This window comes from Neomonachus schauinslandi, chromosome 10 (assembly GCF_002201575.2).
Source record: "Neomonachus schauinslandi chromosome 10, ASM220157v2, whole genome shotgun sequence".
In the NCBI taxonomy this organism is placed as follows: Eukaryota; Metazoa; Chordata; class Mammalia; order Carnivora; family Phocidae; genus Neomonachus; species Neomonachus schauinslandi.
In genome coordinates, this window is record NC_058412.1 from 72175287 (window position 1) to 72195993 (window position 20707).

At 51.2% G+C, this 20707-nt stretch overlaps 1 protein-coding gene and 1 long non-coding RNA gene across 3 annotated transcripts in view; one reads left to right on the plus strand and one right to left on the minus strand.

Moving 5' to 3' along the window:
• Positions 1–20675, minus strand: part of TTC7A (tetratricopeptide repeat domain 7A) — a 117498-nt gene extending 96823 nt beyond the window's left edge. The window contains exons 1-3 of the mRNA XM_044918903.1: positions 20369–20675; positions 12259–12422; positions 7020–7188 (exon numbers count right to left, since the gene is read on the minus strand). Of these exons, the coding sequence (XP_044774838.1) occupies positions 7020–7188; positions 12259–12422; positions 20369–20552 (517 nt within the window). The 5' untranslated portion in view covers positions 20553–20675. The remainder of the gene's footprint in view (positions 1–7019; positions 7189–12258; positions 12423–20368) is intronic.
• Positions 20455–20707, plus strand: part of LOC123326018 — a 25139-nt gene continuing 24886 nt past the window's right edge. For both annotated transcript variants that reach the window (XR_006540823.1, XR_006540824.1), the window contains exon 1: positions 20455–20522. This is a non-coding gene — a long non-coding RNA (uncharacterized LOC123326018). The remainder of the gene's footprint in view (positions 20523–20707) is intronic.

Below are 20707 nucleotides of genomic sequence, written 5' to 3' on the forward strand. Positions count from 1 at the left end.
GACTGAGCCACCCAGGCGCCCTCACCCTGAGCTTTACTGCAAGGCTCTCAATGCCCCCTCATTTCCTAGTCAGTCCCACACCCGCCACCCACTTTGCTCTAAGAAGGTGTCATCACACCCCACCTCTCAATAAGTCACCTCCATTTCTCCTGGACCTTCTCTTTGGACTCCTCCTTTACCTGGAAGGCACCTCTTCTACTCATCTGCAGATGATTCCTCCTTAAGTTCAGGTTCATCTCCAAGCTAACCTAGCAAAGCTCCACAACTAGCTAGGGCTCATTCACTTCCCTCTCTGCGACAGAGTGGTTCAATCCAACAAGTACTTTTTGGGCATCAGGGATGGCCCCAAATGCTGGAGTCACAGAGAGCCTGAGTTCAAATCCTGATCTGGTCACTACTGGTGTAACTTGAGGTGAGTCGGTGCTGCCTGAGCTCTGGGATTCTGCCCTCCATACCTTCCACCTACTTTGGTAACAGCACCCTGATTATCCTTTGAGGAACCATTCTTCCAACTCAGTCCATAAGATTCAGGTGGAGAAATACCACCACTGGCACCAACCCAGAAACCTGGCTGAGACCAAGCCAGGTCAATGAGACACTCTCTCCTCCTGCGGTTCTAAGTGCTATGTGCTAAATAAACCATGTAAACCTGGAGCTGTTGAGAAAGACATCAACACGAGGAGCGCCTGGATCCAGCTATGCCTGATGCCCAACTACCTGCCTTGACTTTCTAGTTACATGGTTGCATACATTTCCAGTGCCTCCCTCCTTTTTGTTGTTGCTTTTCCAGTTAGTTGGAGTTGCATTTTTGTCATTATAACCCTAAGTCTGATTATATGGAAACTGATCCCCAGAAGTATGATGTCAGAGGGGATAATTGCTGAAGTGCAAGACTGGCTGAGTTAAGGTCAGATATGACTGAGGATTTACTATCTCTCAACTAAGAAACTGGAATTCTAGATACACAGCAGCAGCAGTGCCTGTTGAAATGCAGCCTATTTTGTCTTGAGGTGAAGACTGGAGCTTAGGGCATCTGGTAGAACATTTCAGGATATTAGCCTATGCTGGATACTTCTTAGGGTCCACAGTAAAGCCTACCAAAAAAAGGGCAAGCTTCACTCCTGGCAATCCCTCTGGACAATGCAGCTTTGTTAAGGGGCCTGTTTTGCTTGTGGACAACAATCAGAGCTGGCTGAGGGTCAAGTCAGATAATCAGGGTTGGAAATTCCTTTTTTTTTTTTTTTTAAGTAGGCTCCACGCTCAGCATGGAGTCCAACACAGGGCTTGAACTCACAACCCTGAGATCAAGACCTGACTGTTATAAGAGTGGACACTTAACTGACTGAGCTACCCTGGCACCCCAGGGTTGGAAATTCTCTGCTCCTGCTGAAGGTAGTGCCAGAGGAAACAGGAAGACCAGACCCTATCGAGAGCTAAGGCTGGGGCCTGGGAAAGGCCTGATCCCCCATGATCTCACAAGGACCCCATGCTACTAGAGAGCCAAATGCAGCTTGCAGGCAAGAGGTGTGAGCACCCCCCAGCCCAGCCCGCTAAACTGAGGGCTGGGGGCTGAGAGGGGCTCTGAGGCCTGCTGCAGAGACAGAAACCTCTAGGTCTGGATCTACAGCCAACGGTTTTGTGTCAGTAAAACCTCTGGCACTAGTTTCTTAACCACGGAGATAATCTGATGCTAAATGTCCAAAGGCTTATTACTAGGTTGTTCTGGAGAACATTAGAGCCAGACTGACCCCAAACCTGGAAAACAAGGCCTCCAACCACTTGACTCTTAAGGCGATCCCAGACATGTTACCCCCTTTTGGAAGTGGGCTGCTAAGAAGCTGCAGCCCCAGAGGGGACTTTGCAAATGCCACAGAACAGAAGTGGGGGCAGCCCCATGGCTGGAGCACCATGGCCAGCAGGAAGTTCACTGCCCTGACCCCAGCAGGTCACAGAAATAAGCTACAGACTAGCCACCCCTGGGGTGTTTCCATTTCCTGATTTTTCCTAATGGTAGACTCCACTGACACCATGACCGGTCTGTTCAGGGACTGGACAGGAAAGAGTGGCACCAGTTAGAGCTTGTGACTCATCAGTCTGGCCATAGCTACCTCGTGCTTAGCTCCTCCTCCAGAGCAGCTGCTTCTCCCAGAGCCACATCACACCAGCAGCAGACTTTGCTCACCTGACTGCCACTCCCTCATGGGAAGGGACCCTAACTGTTCATCTGTGCATTCCTGGTAGGTGCAGGCTGAATCAACTGGGGGCAAATTTTACTTTCTCCAGGAAGACACGGGCCAGGGACTGTGAGGGGTGCAACGACCAGAGGCCAGACACCTGGCAGGAGGAACATACTGACCGAACTGGGGAGACTGGGTCAAGGTCCAAATGAGCTTGAAGGAGGAAGAGAATGCTATAGGCTGCTGGTGGAGGGAAGCCTGCAGGTAGAGGAGGCACCTGGACTGTGCCTACAGGGAGTGTTAGGGCTATCTCTGTGCACAGTGAATAAAGAAGGGGCCTGTTGGGCATGAGCGGAGGCTCAAGAAAAGGAAAAAGGGCAGAACTCTGTAGATCACGTTGGACACCAGGAGCAGACCTCATTCAGCTGGAGCATGGATGGCTCCAGGAAGGGAGAAGAGGGAGAGAAGATTGGGGGTGCAGAAGAAAGGACCACCTGTCCCCCAAGGGCTTCCAGTTCCGCGGGGAGACAGGACCGGCAGCCATGAGCATGCAGAATCAAACAAGCAGGCTCTGTCAAGGGCTTCACAAGGGTGGCAGACAGATCTTCTGAGAAGGGCCTCGAAACCAAATTATTCTTGATTGTTTTTTAATACAAAGTAAATGGAAGATGTTCCCCCCAAACAAATCAAGATGGCGGTGGGGCAACACCATGAAAAGTAGGTATCTACCGGGGTGCCTGGGTGGCGCAGTGGATTAAGCGTCTCACTCACAGTTTCGCCTCAGGTCGTGATGTCAGGGTCGTGAGACTGAGCCCCGAGTCAGGCTGCGCGCTCAGCACGGAGTCTACTGGAGTTTCTCTCGCCCCCTCCCTCTGCCTCTCCCCCCACCCCGTGCTCACTCTTGCTCTCTCTCTCTCTCTCAAATAAATAAATCTTAAAAATAAAATAGGGGCTGGCAGAAGTCACTAGGGGGCCGCTGCAGGGCCTGGGGAACAGGGTGGGAGAGCAGACTTGCCACTCCAGTCCACGGTGACTGATGTCGGCCCCGAAAAGGAAGTTTTCTGACCAACTCGCGCAGCAACACCACTGCCCCGGGCTGCTTCCACGCTAAGCAGACCCAGGGGACAGAGGTACAAGGCTTCACCGGGGGCTGCGGCTCCTAGTCAACCCAGGGCTAACGGAGGCCAGGAGATGCTGAAGCCCCCCATCTAACCAAGGCCCAGGTAGGTCCCCTTGTGGGCCACCCTCAGGGACAGAAGGACAGTGCCCAGACGCATCGTCCCTCCTGGCTGGCCGCTGGGTTCTGCAGGAACTGCCGGGAACCTCTCCTCTGTCGGGGCTCCTGCACCACCCGTACTCTCCTTGTCTGCGTGGACCCGTCTCAGGGGTAACTGTAATCTGCTCCCCGGGTGGGCTCCTGTGTCACAGGTAGGACACAAGCGTGAAAGAGACAACCACCCGGCCATCAATCTAAGCTCTGCTACTTACAGGCTGCACGATCTTGGACAAGCCTCAGTTTCTTCACCCATACAGTGGGAATAACAACTGCGTCCCACCTCATAGAGTAGAGATGAGGACGAAGCCCCTTACGGAAGCTGGAGGGTCGTGGAAGCCCCACACACTGACGCAGGTACCATTTCTGCATTCCAGACGAGAGAAACTCAAGACTGCTGCAAGTGCCCCTTCTCTCAAGTGCCTCCGTTGGTGCTTAGGGCCCTGCCTAGGAATCAGAAAGCATCTTCTGGTCTAATCCACGTCCTCCCGACTTCAGAGGAAGGCCTAGTCCTTGTGAGTGATGAGTGATGCCTCAGAAGGACACGGGTCCTTCTGCCATGAAGGGGAAAGTGGGTGAGTTGCGTGTATTTTTATGTCTTTTGGGACCCGAGCCTGCTCCTGACTCCCTTAACAAACAGGAGCTCCATGCTGGAGACACCCATCCACGTGCCCCACTGAGCCTCTGGGCCTGGCCTGCTCAGGCTCCCCCATGACACATGGCCCCATCCTCCCTCCTCCAGCCAGGTGTGCCCAGAAAACCCTCTGCCCCACTGGATGGTACCAAGGTGGAGCCATGAAGCAGAACCCAGCACAAAATGGTAAAGGAGCCGTGGTGTAATGGCTTGGCCCAGCAGGCTCCTGGGGGCGGCCGCCTGGAGATGGACAGAGCCTGAAGCTGCGAGGCTGCCTCCGGTGGAGCATTCTAGTTCAAACACAAGCCAACTGCTGTCCTCGGTTAAGTCGCTCCACTTCCATCAGCCTCGGCTTCCACGTCTGTAACAGGAGAGATTGGCCTAGACTGCTTTTATGAGCGCCCTCAGTCCAGGATTCTGAGCAGCCTTCCCAGGGGGTATCTACGAGTTCTGGCTGCCCAGGTTCAAATCCCAGCTCTGCCATTTCCAGTGAAATCCATGAGTCCCTTCACCTCATCAACCGTAACTCCTTGTCTGTAACAAGGGAATGAAAAGAACACCTACTCAGGGTTACTGGCTGGATTCAGTGAGGACAGGGCGTACCTGGCATGGAGTGAGGGATTATTCGTAACTATTATTATTCTGTGAACTCTGCGGCCTCCTGCCACCACCATCCTCTCGATGGACTGAATGTTTGCATCTCCCCCCCCAAGCTCACACGTCATACGAAGCCCTAACCCCCAATGTGACGGTGTCTGGAGGCAGTGCCTTCCGGAGGTAATCAGGGTTAGATGAGGTCATGAGGGTGAAGGGATTAGTGGCTTTATAAGAAGAGGACAGAGAGAGATGGAGGAAGGGCCATGTGAGGGCACAGCGAGAAGGTGGCCATGTGCAGCCCACGCAGAGAGCCCTCCCTGAACCTGCTGGGACCTTGATCTTGGACTTCCCAGCCTCCAGAACTCTGAGAAATAAATCTCCGCTCTTGCAGCCAGCCTGTCTGTGGTATTTTGTTATGGCAGCCCAGCAGATTAAGACAACCCCATGACCCGCCATCCCCATCCCCTACTCTCTGCATGGGAAAACCCACTAGGTCCCCCCAAACCCAGGAAAATCAACATCATGCACACCCTGGAGGCCACATGCACGATCGCAAGCACACACAGGGTCAGGTAAAACTCAGCATGCCAAGCGGCAGGGCGCAGTCACTGCAACAGGACAGGGAGGACAAGCAGAGAGGAGGCAGGCAAGTGGGGGGCCACGAGCAGTCAGTGAGAGGCGGGGAGCTAGCACAGGCCATGACCAAGCAGCCCACACCGGTGGCTCTTGGCTCCTTACCTCCCCTGCAGGACCTCTGACCACCAGGACTGTGTTCCCCCAAGAAGCTGGAGGCGTGCTGGAAAGAGTAGAGAGCAGGAAACAGGGAGCAGTAGGTAGAGCCAAGTCTACAGGAAAAAGTGCTGGAAAGGGCCCCACAGAAGGGTGTTAGGTTTGGGGAGTCCATGGCAGAGTGGTTTTTCAAGAGGCCCAAAAGACCCAAATGCTAAATGAAGCACAGCCCCATGACTGGCCTATGCTGGGGCACAGAAAAAGGGATGAGAGAGCAAAGGGAGAAGAACCCACATACTGGATCATCCCACATGGCCACCTGCCCTCCCACATGCTGGTGCTGCGTCTGTCCAGGGTGACAATCTCGGCAGACTTCCTGGGATGAGGTGAACAGTCTCTCCAAAGGGAATGGGACCCAGGGGTGGACACACAGCCCTCAAGCAAGAGCCAGGGTCAAAGGAGGCCGTGCCCTGCACAGATGTCAGTCAATCCCCTGAGATCCTAAGGAGACAGAGGGGAGGTTCCAATCCTGGTTCCACCCCAAATCTCTGGGCAACTCTGGACAAGGTATGTATCCTCTCTAGGCCTCAGTTTCCCCACGTGTAAGATGGAGAGAATGTCCCTACCTGTAACAGAGAAGGTGACAAACACTCTACCATCTCAGACACCCTATGGCCGTAAGCATGTCTAGACTTTTCTCTGGGGACTGGGTGGTGCTGAAATAAGGAAATGACCAAACATCTAAGACTCCTGACAACAATCTAGACAGAGGGGCTCCTGGGACATCTTACTGCCACCAAGGGCCAGCCCTTAGGGCATCGGTCTGGGGAAGGAGGAGCCTGAAGCACAAGGTCTGGGGTCAGGGTTTTACTAACATATAACCCCTTCGGGGTCAGTTCAATGGCACTAAATAGTGTCCCAAGTGAGCCACCACCCACAGCCCCGTTATGAAATTTTTGCATCACCGACCCTGTGTGCCTCGGGCCTCACCAGAACACCCCTCACTCTGGGAACTGGTTCTGACCTGCCCATCCCTGGAAGCCACCCACAGGTGCCCACAAATACCTGAGGAGGGACAGGCTGCTCTATACCATCAAGCACCCGACAGGCAGCCAATGTCAGTCACCGGCACCAGCCTGGACAATGGGATGGCCCACTGTTTAAGTCTTTCTCAACCTTGTGACCCAGCCTCTTGGTTGTGGTAACCCTGTGAGGGCAGGTATTACAACTCTGTTTCACACATAAGGCAACTGAGGCCAGGAAAGGCAAAGCAGTAACTTGCCCAAGGATGTGCAGTTGGGTGACTGGTTCTTGACAGAGCCAAGGTGAGAACCTGAGTCCTCTGTCATCTGGCCTGGTGGCTGCCGTCGGCCGGCGTGCACTGGCGTGCCTGGTCGCCGCTGGGTCCACCCGGTGGGTCAGCGCCCGAGTGCTACTAGGGGTTACGGATCCTGGACACCAGCCCTGCAGGCCAACTGCCAACATGGCGTCTACGCCCCTACGGCTGCTACCTGCTCCTGGCACAGGGGGTCAGAGTGCCAGGAGCTCAACGTGGTGGTGGGGAGCCAGGGCTGGCGCTCTCCGGGGCCCCAGCCGGGCCCACTCCTACCTTTGATGACAAAGGCCTCTGCCAGCAGCCGCATCTGATACAGTGGCTTGTTGTCCATGGACATGTCATCAATCCCGGCCCGCGCATACATGCTGATGGCATCTCGGTACGAGCCCTCCACGTAGTGCAGCTTGCCCTGGATCAGCATGGCCTCACACAGGTACTGTGGCTGCAAGGACAACAAACCCATTAGCAGGCTCCTGCCTGGAAGCCCCTGCCCCACCCCCACCCCATAACCTGGGAGGAACACCCGCCTCCTCCCATGGAGCCATGCCGACTTGCCAGAGCCCCCCCTCCGGGAAGCCCTCCCTGGCCCTCAAGCACGTGTGACATCTCCCTGCTCTCCACACCTGCAGTCTGTGGCCTACACTACGGCTCTCACTGAACTTCTTATGTGAGTGCCTAATCGGTGTGTGTGTGTGTGTGTGTGTGTGTGTGTGTGTGTGTGTGTCTTATATCCCCAACCAGACTCCAGGCAGCTTGCAGACTGGGCTCGGTGTTCTCTCTCCTGAAGCCCCAGAGGCGTCGGCCCCAGTCTGGTGCTCAGGAACTCAGGCATTGGTTCTCAACACGAGTCGGGGGTCAGGGACCCAGCCAAATGTTGTGGGGCCTGAAGCTCACATAACTGGGAGTTTCTCTTTACGTGCATAGCTGTACAAATATACAGTGAGGTGAAAGGCCGTGAAAAGAGTCCATGCAGTAAGGGGCCAGCAGCTGAAGCCCCAGCCGCAACAGCAGGACCTGTGTGGGGAGAATGGCCCCATCAGCAGAGGGACAGGATGGCAGGAGAGCCAAGGCCTGCTGGGCCACTGTCCTCATCTCAAGCGCAGAATTAAGTGCCTGAATTCAAACCTGTTTTCTTCCCTCTCTTTCTCCACTGCCGCTTATGCCCCAATCTTCACCCCATACAAAGACTCTTGGGGCCTCCCTTGGGCCCTGTCCCAAAGTCCTGCCCCTGGACATGCATCCAGCCTTGCTCCAAGATCTCCCACTTGCCGTGACCACTTCTCTAGCCTTCTGCCTCTATCTCTGTGCTCAGCTGGCCCATCACCCCTTTGGGCTGGGCTCTGGGCAGGGCCCCCATCACCCACCAGCAGTTCTGTCCACAAAGCTTCTTGGAGATGCAGGCTGGCCCCCAACCCAAGCCTCTGTCACCAGTAGGAAGGTGCCACCCCTTTTTCCCTTTGGGGAGATTGGAGTTTGGGGGACCTGTAGTCCCAGGGAAAGCCTCCACTACTCCCAACTACCTACTGCCCTCTCAGAAGCCAACCAAGAGATATGGAACACACCAAAGCCAAATTCTCCTTTGCACTGGTGTTTTAGTCATTGTAAATATACATTTTTCCCTTGCCTTTGCTCACATAGCTCCCTGTCTGGAACAGTCTCCCCCTTCCCCTAGGTCTATCCAGAGCCTCTTCCATCCTTTGGGAGCTTGCTCAGGCCCACCACTTCCTAGAAGCCTCCCTGAGTACCAGGGGACTCCTTCTGCTGCTGAACTCCTATAATGCATCTGCCAAGTGGACCCACTCAGCCTCTGTAGGCCTGACCTGCTCCGACTATTGGTTAACTCTCCAAGGCTGAATTTTTCAAGTGCATTTGCTAGTGTCCCCAAATAGACCACCTACTCCCTCCACCAGGGCCACAAATTATGCATTCCCAGAACCTTGTGGCCCATGGTCTTCCGTAGCTGGGCAAAGATTCTGCTGTTCCCCATATTGGTTTCAAGCCACAGGCCCATTTTCTCACTGCTCGGGCTCATTTTCACCATTGGTGAGGGCGAGACAGTGATACCCACCCCTCACCTCCCATCACGGCAATGCCAAGAGCATCAGAGTAATGCAAGTCCAGAAAAGAGCTTTGAACTTTTCTTTAGAAAGGAGTTAGATAAATACAGGGCATGAGTCATTGACATTATTATCCTGCCCCACTGTAAATGTGGAGAAGGGCAGCTGAGCTCAGAAGGACACACTTCAGGGTGTGATGACAGGGTGTAGCTCGTGGTGGTTCCTGCTGGACCAATGGCAGCTCACAACAGAGCTTCCACCAAGCTGGGGAAAAATTAAGGACAATGTGAGTGCTTCATATGCTAAATTTACACTACTTAAAGAGCTTCCCTGAATGGGTCCACTTGGCAGACGCATTATAGGAGTTCAGCAGCAGCAGGAGTCCCTGGTACGCAGGGAGGCTTCTAGGAAGCTTGGGACCCATTAATCAAGTCCAGCCCTTTTGACTGGCAGATGAGGAACTGGAGGGCCCAAGATATCAGGGGACATGCTCCAGGTCAAACAGCTAGTTTATTTAATGCACCTTGCGCACCTCTCCCCCCATCTCATCAGAGCTACTCAGGACACTCAGCACTCCAGCTGGGGCTTCATCTGCTGCCAGGAAAGACTGTCCCCCCAGCCACACCCTGGCCTTCAGGCTAAAACAGAGAATCGCACAAACTACTTTTAATATTTTATTGTGCCTAATCAACATCAAGTTTTTGGCTTTGGCCTGGATAACCGTGACTATCTGAGTGCTATTGGTGCCTGTGTATGTCTTTGATTAATAAAGCACAGTAAAATTTGTTCTCCAGAAATGTGATTTGGCATACAAATGATTTTCCTGATAATACATGTGGATGCTATTCAGCCAATCCAAAGAATGAAGTATTGGCATGGGGAAAGCTCCAAGTGAAAGTTCTTGTCAAATATGGATCCTATGACTCTAGTAAGAAAAGAAAGCCCAATATGTGTGTATGCGTGTTCGTTAATGCACAGAGAAAGGCGCATAGGACACACACCAAATGGTGACCAGCGCTCAACTCTGGGGATGGGGTTGGGCATGGGGGTGGTAAACAAGAACTTTTATTTATTAGTCAAACTGCTCGTTTATTTAATGACTTGTTAACAATAAGCCTGAGTCATCTTACTGTAAAAGCAATTTTTAAATAGTTAATGGAGTCTGGAAAAGAAACAAAGTTAAAAGGGGTTTTGTAGGGGGAGGGGAAGCTTGGGACCCATTAATCAAGTCCAGCCCTTTTGATTGGCAGATGAGGAACTGGAGGGCCCAAGAGGTCAGGGGACATGCTCCAGGTCAAACAGCTAGTTTATTTAATGTAATACAAAACCTCCCAGAGCTACAATAATCCCTGCTGAGGAGTCTGAAGGCAATATCCTTAAACTCCCAGTACACTTCCCCCACAGGAAAAGCCCCACACTTCTTGGTCTGGTATTTCAGTCCCCGCTCACTGGCCCCAAAGTACCTCTATAACCTAATTTCTCACCATTCCTTTCGTTCCTGCTGATTGACGTACTTTAATGAAAATCTTATAAGAGGAATCATTAAATGATATATTGCTTCCTTCTTGGAATGCCCTATCCTATCTCTGTATGTTAATACCCTCCCCCCACCTTCAAGGTCTAGCCACCCCACCCCCCGCAAAGAGTCCAATTCTAGTACTACCATCACCCTGGGTTGACTCCCCACCTCACCCCAGGCAGTATCCCCCTTGAACTTGCCTCTTCATGTACAATACTCCTGTGGCACGTGTCATAGTCCACCTAGGACAATTTGCCAGGAGGACTTATTTTCCCAGTAAACCTGCAATCTCCCTGAGGGCAGGGTCCATGCTGGATTCATTTTTAGTGTCCTCGGAGTATAATGCCTTGTGCACTCTGTCACCATAAATGCTTTTTTTTTTTTAAAAAGATTTTATTTAGTTACTTGTCAGAGAGACAGAGAGAGAGCACAAGCAGGGGGAGCAGCAGGCAGAGGGAGAGGGAGAAGCAGACTTCCCGCTGAGCAAGGAGCCCGATATGGAACTCGATCCCAGGACCCTGGGATCAGGACCTGAGCCAAAGGAAGATGCTTAACTGACTGAGCCACCCAGGCGTCCCACCATAAATGTTTAAGTCAGTAAATACATTACTTTGGAACATCTTTTGAAAAATCATGTCCTCTCTGGGTCTCTAATGACATACCCATACCTCTATTATAGCTCAGGATACACTGTAATCCAGATCCATCTCAAACTTGAATATACACAGGAAATCACCGGGAGAGCTTGTTAACATGAAGATTCTGATCCAGATTTTGCATTCCCTTGATGACACCCATACTTGCAGGTGGGTGGACCATGCTTGAAGCAGCAAAGGTCTGGAGAGAGCTGACTATATTTCCCTCCATACCTCCCCTTGGTGCCTTTTATACAGTAGGTGCTCAATAAATGCACACAGACTTAAACTGGCTTGCCCTGTTCTGAGCTCTTCTGTTGCTAGCCAACTTCACATTTCCCTGTTTCCAACCGGATAATGGGCTCACTGAGGTCTTATTGCCCTGGGACCCCCAAAGAGCCCAAAGGACCAGGCGCATACTAGGTCAACCAAATGCTGTCTAATAGAACTATAACTTAAACCACATGTATAATTTAAATTTTTCTAGTCACATTAAAAAAGGCAAAAATAGGGCGCCTGGGTGGCTCAGTCAGTTAAGCAACTGCCTTTGGCTCAGGTCATGATACTGGAGTCCTGGGATCAAGCCCCACGTTGGGCTCCCTGCTCAGCGGGGAGTCTGCTTCTCCCTCTCCCTCTGCCCCTCCCCCCGATTGTGCTCTCTCTCTCACTCTCTCTCAAATAAATAAAATCTTTAAAAAAATAAATAAAAGAATTTTTTTTTTAAAAGATTTTATTTATTTATCTGACAGACAGAGAGACAGCGAGAGAGGGAACACAAGCAGGGGGAGTGGGAGAGGGAGAAGCAGGCTTCCCACTGAGCAGGGAGCCCAATATGGGGCTCAATCCCAGGACCCTGGGATCATGACCTGAGCTGAAGGCAGACGCTTAACGACTGAGCCACCCAGGCACCCCAATAAAAGAAATATTTTTAAAAAATAAAATAAAAAGGCAAAAATAGCTGAAATTAATGTTAATAAGATATATTATTTAACCTAGTCTATCCAAAATATTATCATCTGAACACATAATCAATATAAAGAATTAATCATCTTTAACATTCTTCATTTCGTGCTACGTCTTCGGATTCCAACGTATGTTTTACACTTACAGCACATCTCAGGTTCGACTGGCCCCATTTCAAGGGCTCGAGAACCACATGCGGCTGGTGGCCACTGTCCTAAACAGTGCAAAGCCAACCTCTAAGGGAGCCTTGCTGCTCAGATGACCAGATGACTCAGGGACTCTGCTTGACAGCAGATGGGAGGCAGGAGAGAGAGGAGCAGAGGGGGCTGACCACTTACAGACAGCCTCCCGTGGTTAAGGATACTACTCAGATGGTTTCTGGCTTCATTCATCTTCGGCTCATTCTTCTCAGGCAAAGGGATGGAGTCTTTTATCTTGGCGTGGTTCTCCTTCAAACACTGCTCCAGGAGGGCCTCGGCCAGGAGCAACTTCCCAAAGTCATCTGAAAAACAGGGCAGGGATCCCCTGAACACGGTAGATCCCCTGAAACTAGCCCACGTCCCTGAAGCCACCCAGCCACCCCTGCCCCAGCACACGAGCAGCCCAAGTCGGAGAAAAGAAATAAAGACTCAGTTTTCATAAAGTTAAACAGCCCTGAGAGAAAAAAAAAACACAGGCATTCTATCATGCTTACAGTACAAATTGCCCCTTTGGGTTTATTTTCTACAGTTTAGTGGCTAGAGAGGCAAAGTTCCCAGACTTGGGACAAATTCCCAGAATTTCAGAATTTAAAATGAGGGACAAAGTCACACCCAGGCCCCATTGTGGGTAATAAGTTCTTAGACCAAGAAGGAATTCCGCCCTCAAAACAACCCAAGAGGAAAAATATAGGAGATGGCTTAATGCATTTTCGTGAGCTCCTAATTTCCGTGTAACCATAGTTGGTTTTCTCCATTTTTACGATATTTTAACATAACCAGGGCTAACTTAGCAACGTAGGGGAAGCAGATGTAGTGGTGTAGCAGGGCAAAGCCTTGGACATGCCTAGTCCTGGCACTCTCTGGAGTTCTCACACATATGTCAGCCCATCTCCAGACCTCACCGCTTGGAAAGGGAGTTTGTACTGTTTGGTTCTATTTGCCACCTCCCCACCCTTCCCCACACAGCACCAAAAACTCCAGGCTTGGGACCACCACATTCCTGCTACCTACAGCAGAGGTGACAGGGGAATGGGTGGGATCCCCAGGGCTTTGAGGTCGAGTGTGGTTTCACAACCACACCTGGGTGGCTGTGCTCAGTGTGACTGGTTTGCTGCCCCTCCCCTGCAACCAGGGTGAGGACCAGGCCCACCACTCAACAGAAGTGCCCAACAAATAGCTGCCAAGTGAACTGGATCCTCTTCACGCCTGGGTGAGGAAGCCAAGAGGCTCAGGGAGTCACGTGCCAACCCAAAATGCCTCCGGGAAGGTCTGCTTGGTCCCCAGCCTTCACAGAGCTCTTTCTACTTGCCAGGATGGCATTCTTAGACCCACCCAGGAATGCCACTCACTCCTTGCTCTCAGGACCACTGCAGTTTGCTCACAACTCAAAGCCATGGACCCCAAATTGCAGGCCTCTGAAGAGTCTCTCCCCAGAGAGGAGATTCCCCGCAGAGAACAGCCCGAAAGCTCAGATCCCAGAGAACAGTCCCTGGAGGTTTTCCCTCTGAGGATGCCACAGCCTGTCGGTAATCCTTTGCAGTCTCCCTCATAATTTTGAAAATTAACATTTGGAGGAAATGGCCAAAAAAGTACTTTGTCCAAGCTATCATCCCTCACTGGTGGAGCAGAAGTTGGTGGCACCTCTAGAAAGGGCGATTTGATGACGTATATAAAAATTATGTTTGTGCACCCCATCGACTCCGCAATCCCACTGCTACAGAGGTCTTGGCATGTGTGTGTAAGGTCACTCCTGCAGCGTTTTTTATAATAGCAGAAAATTAGAGACAACTTTTATGTCCATCAACAGGAGGCTGATTAAATAAAGCATAGCACTTCCATAAAAAGGGATAGCGCTGCCACAGAAAGGAACGAGAAGCCCTGTCTGTGCTGTTAAAGAATGAACTCCAAGACAAGTCAGTAAGAAAGCAGAGTGCACACAGTGGACACAAAACGTGTGTTTATGTATAAACACGTGACAGGATCCATACATATCCGATGTCCTTTCTGGCTTACGGGGAAGGTGGCAGAGACGGAGGGAGGCTTTTCCCTCTTTACTTTTGGGTCCCTATGGAAGGCTGACCCATGGGAATATATCATCTAGTCAAAAATAAAATCCAAGTCAACACAAGAATGAAAAGCAATCTTCTCCATTTCCAAATGTCAGCTAGGAGGAGGGCTGGGCTGCTGAGTGCTGGGGGCCTGAGCAGCATTCCCGAGCTGTGGGCCACAGGGCAAGTGGCTCTCCCTCTCCAACCGGGTTTGCACCTGTTCAACCAGAGGTAGAGTTAGGAACCTGCTCCTTCTGAGGGAACTGAGGCCCTCCCTCCATAGTCCCTCCTGGGCTGGTTCCTCGCTCACCTGCAGCTCCCTACTGGGCCCACCCAACTGCTCTGTTGTTCCTTTCAAGCCCAGAGAAACCAGCTTCCTTCCCAGCAACCCTGAATCTGGAAATATTCCCCAGGGCACACACCTCTCCTCAAAAGAAGGGGCGTGTCCTCTGAACACGAGCTGCTCAAAGTGTGGTCGGTGGACTGTGGTGGGTCTGTGTCTGTCACCCAATTGATAATAATGTGACAAAATAATTTTGAATCTGCTGACCTGAATAATAAAAAAAAAAAGCTGAGAGGCCGCAGTTTGTGTATCTTACAAAAGTATCAGAGCCCAACAAATTGGGAATTTAAAAAAACACAACAAAACATGAAAGTCATCCCTCACCACATATCGCTTGAGAAGCACTGCCCGGACCCCTTTTACTGCAAAAGAGGGGTCAATATTTGCTGAGGGCCTACTGAGTGCCAAGTACTTTATTATACAGTATTCTTTAATCTGCACGGCCCTAAAAGGTAGATATTACTCCCATTTTATAGACGGTAATAAAGATATGCAATATTGCTATGGTCCCAGCCCACAACAACAAAATACCACATTCCACGACACAGCCACCGGACAGGCTGTCTCCCCTGCATCCCATGCAGAGCCGAGCTTCTGGTAGTTTAGAAATAAAGAAGTCTAAGGGCTATAAACCATACATTCAAGGGTAATAGCAATTCCAAGTAATAGGACTCTCAAATAGGAATTCCAATAGCAATTCCAAGGGCAGGGATAAGAATTGTTCCTACTGTCACATACCTGTGAGTTTCAGACTGTTCTATAAATTAACACTTCCGGTCTTTCTCAAGCCTTTTTGCGCCCCGCCCCTTCACCCCCGACCCAGGGTCTGTGTTTGGTTTAGCAGACATTCAGTAGGTGTTGGGAACTGAACTGCCTTTCTTTTCTTCCTTGCCCACATCACTTCCCTCTCTACTCTGCCTTCCTTCCCCTTCTTCTGGCCATCCCACCATTCCCAACTGGCCAATCTATGGGACCGAAGACTATTTTAGAATTAAAAGTTCTAGATTTCCAGTTGTTCAATAAGAATCCAAATGGATTCGAGGCTTTCTTGTTCTTCCTTCTCTGAAGGTAAAACATGGCTTTTTATCATCTTGTCTGAAACCTACTCCCTACCCTGATTTGGGTAAAGTGTTCCAGCTTCTCCCCTCCCAAGAGGCATTAGGAAGACTTTCCTGACAGTGAAACAGATTCTGGAAGCCTGAGCACGGATTCGTGCAGCCCAGCCCAGCCCCCTGCCCTGGGCAGAGGCCCAGAGGAGGCCACCACTGAATGTCCCCTCAGACTCCCGACCCACCTGGTTTTGAAGGCCTCTGGCAGCTAGCTTCCCATCTGCTCTCAGGGTGCCAGGTCACAGGGACCCACTTCAAAGATACCTGCCCCTTCCCCAGAAACCACATTTGCAGGGCGGAGCCCCCTCTCCACAGCCTGCTAATCCGCAGTCAGAAACCTGGGGCCAGCCAGGTACGCCCTTCCCCACAAAGTCAAATGGGGACACAGTGGTCTCTGCAGCTGCTTACCACACAGGACCGCAGAGGGCTGGGAGCTTCTAACCACAGAGAGAGGAGGAAGAGGCCAAAACTAGTGAGAGGCCACCTGCCTCGAATACACCCCCTCTAACTCCAACTGAAGAAATGCTCAGAACAATCTCCAGTTGAGGGAAAAAAAAAAAATCATTTAGTTAAAAAAAAAAAAGATGGGGGTGACTACAGATTAAGAGACTCTAGATGGATGGATAAATAGAGGAGCAGACATGTGATAAAGTAAGTATAGTTTAATTTTGCTGAATGTTTGAAATTTTCATTAAAAAAATACTGGGGGAGAAAAGAGACACCCAAACTACCAGGCAAATGCAATGTGTAGGATTCCCAATTGTAGCAAATGAACTGTAAAATTAAATCATTAAAATTGGGGGGGTGGTGTGTGTGATAATGGCATTATGGTTTTGTTTTTTCAAAAGAGATCTTATTTGGCCAAAAAAGAAAGGATTATACAATGGATTACATAAAAATAGAAAACTGCAAAAAAAAAAAAAAAAGAGAGAGAGAGAGAAAGAAATTTCAGCCCACTACCTAAACCATCATCCCATCTCACACAAAATCATCTTGTCCATGACATTCTGACTTACTGAAATCCTAATTTCTCTTTAAAATTCCTTTAATGTAACAGATCTCTGATCTTAATTAAGAAAAATGACTTTTTTTTTAAAGATCCCGCACTGGCTCCTGATGGTCACCACTTCTTTATGTATGTGCTTACACACTACTGTAAATAAATCTCTTCGCGGGCGCCCGGGGGGCTCAGTTGGTTAAGCAACTGCCTTCGGCTCAGGTCATGATCCCGGAGTCCTGGGATCGAGTCCCACATGGGGCTCCCGGCTCAGCAGGGAGCCTGCTTCTCCCTCTGACCCTCTCCCCTCTCATGCTGTTTCTCTGTCTCTCTCTCTTTCTCCCAAATAAAAAAAAAAAAAATCTCTTCGCAACTGAAAGAAAAAAAGAGTTCTTATTAATAAGTACCTACTTCGGTATTCAGTGCGGGGGGCGGGGATAGGTTGGGGTGTAGCTCAAACAAGATCATTCTTGAGTTCATAACCACTGACGCTGGTTAATGGATACATGGTATTCATTGTTCTGCTTTTCTGAGGTTTTGGAAATTTTTCATAGTATTCATTTCTTTTTCTTTAACCACTTGGATGGGTTCTTTGTTTTTACATGAACCAAGTCCATCACAGCCAGCCACACTCTGGGGTTCCCCTGCTCCATCCTGACCAAATCTAAACCGGATGCGTTTGAGAGAAAATGTACAAAGAGTGGCAACTATCTTCCCCCTGGGCAGGAGCAGCCTCCCCAGAGAAGAGGGGGGAAGGGCCCCTCTGCCTGAGCATCTCCTGACCCTTCACTCTCACCAGACCCCAAAGAGGACCCCCCAGAGGGTCCTCCCCTCCTGCACCCTGGACTGAAATAGATGGTCTGGGAGTGGTTTTTAGTTTCTGTAGGAAACCCTGCAGATACAAGCAGGGCTCAGGGCCTCAGTTTGTAAAATGGGGTTCAACTGGGGTTTGGCTCCCCCTCTCAATACGTTCCCTCTCCTCTCCCCACATAGGTAACTGTTGAAGCTTCTGGACACTGACTGTAAGAGTCTAATAGGCCAAGTTGTACAATAAGAATCTCCCTCCTGGGTTGAAGGGGGTCAGTGCTATACTGCTCCAAAAAAACAGGCCCTCAATCCCTCGGGTGATCAAGGAACCCTGAGGAGAGAATCAAAATAGCAGACAATCCAAAAAATGCTCTACGCATAGGTTTGGGAGTCATTTATTTTCCTTCCTCGTGTGCATCTGTGTGTGTGCCTGCGTGTGCGTTGGGACAGTGTATCCAGATTTAACAGTGGGAGAAAAAGCATTTGCAGAACCAAACTCAAAAGTTGGCAGAAGAGACCCCATTGCACCCCTCAGTCTCCCTCCTTGTGCCAGGCAGTCCCCACAGTGAAGCCAAGCCAGGGGCCTCATGCCCCGCCCCCACCTTCCCTAGTAGTAGACTTGGTGGCAGGAACTGAGGCTTGCATACAGGCTTTGCCACATACACATTATGCGACCTCTTTGGGCCTTGGTGTCCTGATGTCTAAAATGGAGACAATAACTCCTGCTCTCCCCATAAGGTTGTTTACAAGAATTTAAAAAAAATAGGGAAAGCATTTTATAACCATACCATACCATTTATAAACTGTATCATATCAGTGTTTCCCAATAATGCTTCATAGAATATGGTCAAGGCAAGTTTGAAAAATGTGCTATTTATACTCCAACCTCGGCTTGTACATCATAGGCAAGTGAACATATTAAAGGCTCTGAAGGGGCGCCTGGGTGGCTCAGTCGGTTAAGTGTCTGCCTTCAGTTTGTGTTGTGATCCCAGGGACCTGGGATCAAGCCCCAAATCGGGCTCCCTGCTTGGCGGGGAGTCTGCTTCTCCCTCGCCCCTTCTTCCACTCATGCTCTCACTCATTCTCTCTCTCTCTCAAATAAATAACTAAAATCTTTAAAAAAATAAATAAATAAACATAAAGGCTCTGAAAAGTCCTACAGTTTAAAAAAAAAAGTCTGCTTACCACTATTGAATCTATTAGGTCCAGTTTCTTTACTTTTTGGGCTCCCTAAGTTCTTTCTTCTTGGGATACCAATTAACTTTGTAATCTCCTTGAGACCTCTAAAAAGCAGTTTAGGAAATACAGACCCATATGAATTTGAGGAGGTCAGGTTCCTGTCTTGGCCCAGCATGTTCCTCTGTGGGGCCAACCTTACTCAGATTCCCATAACTCACCCAGGCCCCAGTGCTCTTTGTGTGGGTCTGTTTCCATTCCCACCCTCAGAAGCCCCACCCCACTACATTGCCCCTCACGGGGGACAGAAGGAGCACCTGCAATCTCTCTATTCTGCCCTGGGAGAGGAGGGTTCACCTGCTTCTCCCTTTAGCTCTGGCCACTCCCCCTCACTGCCATGCTCAGACTGATCTCAAAGCCCCAACCTGATTGTCCGCCCGTCTCTGTCACCCTAGCCCCCTCAGTGTCCTTCTATCCTCCCTCCCCATTGGGCAAACACACTCTGCCCTTCCCAATACCAGCCTGAGGCCAGCACATATTCTGCCGCTTCCCCAACTCCTTTTCCTCTGAGCTCCTCCATCTACCACACGATTGCCCTCTGGTCACCTCTCTGCCCCGCCATCCCTTTAGGCAACTCCTCAGGCTGGGATTTTGTGCTACACATCATTAAGAGGTAACAGTGCGAGTGGTTAAAAGGATATACTCAGAAGCCTGGGTTCAGATCCTGCTTCTACCACTTATTGACTGGATGATCAAGTTATTTAACTTCTCAGGGTCTCTGTTTCCATTATTTGCAAGTGGGGCAAACAAGAGTGCCTGCTTCATGGGGTTGCTGGGAGGAATTAATGAGTTGACTGAAGTGCTTAGTAGGACAATGCCTGGCACACAGTGAGTGCTGGGTAAGTGTTAGCTATGACTACTATTATTATGATGATGATTCCACAGGCTGGGCAGTCTTTAAACCTCTTCATATCTGCATTCACTGACTCCTTGCCTCCTTCCACAAGGCTCTAAAGGGGTGGTGCACAAAGAGGGCTCAGGGAAGGCTCTCCAGGCTGAGCTGTGGGCACCAGGAACAGGATTTGAGGCTGGAGACTGGGGCGGGGTGTTCCCAGACTGCCACATCAGGGTGCTTTCCCGCCCCAGTTATAAGAGCCCAGCCCAGCCAAACCAGCCCTACTGCCAAAGCCACCGAGTGCCAGGGCTAGATGGGTCCCGAGTCCGACCACAGATGAGGAAACTGAGGCTTACCAGGCCTCTTTCCCCCCTCCCCCCCCCCCCCCCCCCCAACGCGCGCTCGCCAATGCAACCCTGTCTGCTGTGGACAGAGCACCGTTGTCAACTGGACTCGGGGGCGGGGGCGGAGGGAAGGAGGGGACGGCAAGCAGAGACAAATAGCCTTCACCTGGTGGAGTTGCGGAACCGGGGGCGGGGTGGAGGGATGGCGCAAGAGTCCAGCCCTTGCCCTGGGCTGATTCGTGCCGATACCACCATTTCACAGTAGACCGAGTTGCCCACATGATCCCAAAGGGCAGGGAGCGAGAGCCGTTTCTCTCCTCCCCCAAAGCGCCCAAACCTGCATGTGGTTTTTCTCCTGGGGCATAAGAACCTTCCTAATTACCCTGGTTGCTCGTACAACCAGCACTACAGGAAGGGTAATACCGAAGGCGGCCGTCGCCGGCCCGGGGGGCAGTCGGGGCCCGCTTCCTGGAGGAGGAGGCGCGTTTCGCGCGCCGGGTGCTCGGAAGCCAGCACTTCCCTCACTCACCGGTGTCCAGAGAGGTGAACACGGCGCTCGGGCTGGTTCGCCGGTTGCCTCCGCCGCCGGGCATGACCAGCGTCTGCAGCTGCCGGACCAGCTCGGGCATGCGGTCCCAGTGGCCCTCCGCGCGGCAGCGCTCCAGCTCGCTCTCCATCTTCAGGTGGGAGCCGTGCGCGCCCTTCGCAGCCATCTTCGCGCGGGCGCTGTCATGGGAGGTGCGGCCGAGAAGTGGAGACCCGGCCGGGGGCGGCGTCCCGGCTGGGGCGCACACGCGGGCGGGGGCGGCGGGGGCGCGGGAGGCGGCCGGGGCCCGGGCGGCAGCGGGGGCCCTGGCGGCGGCGGGCA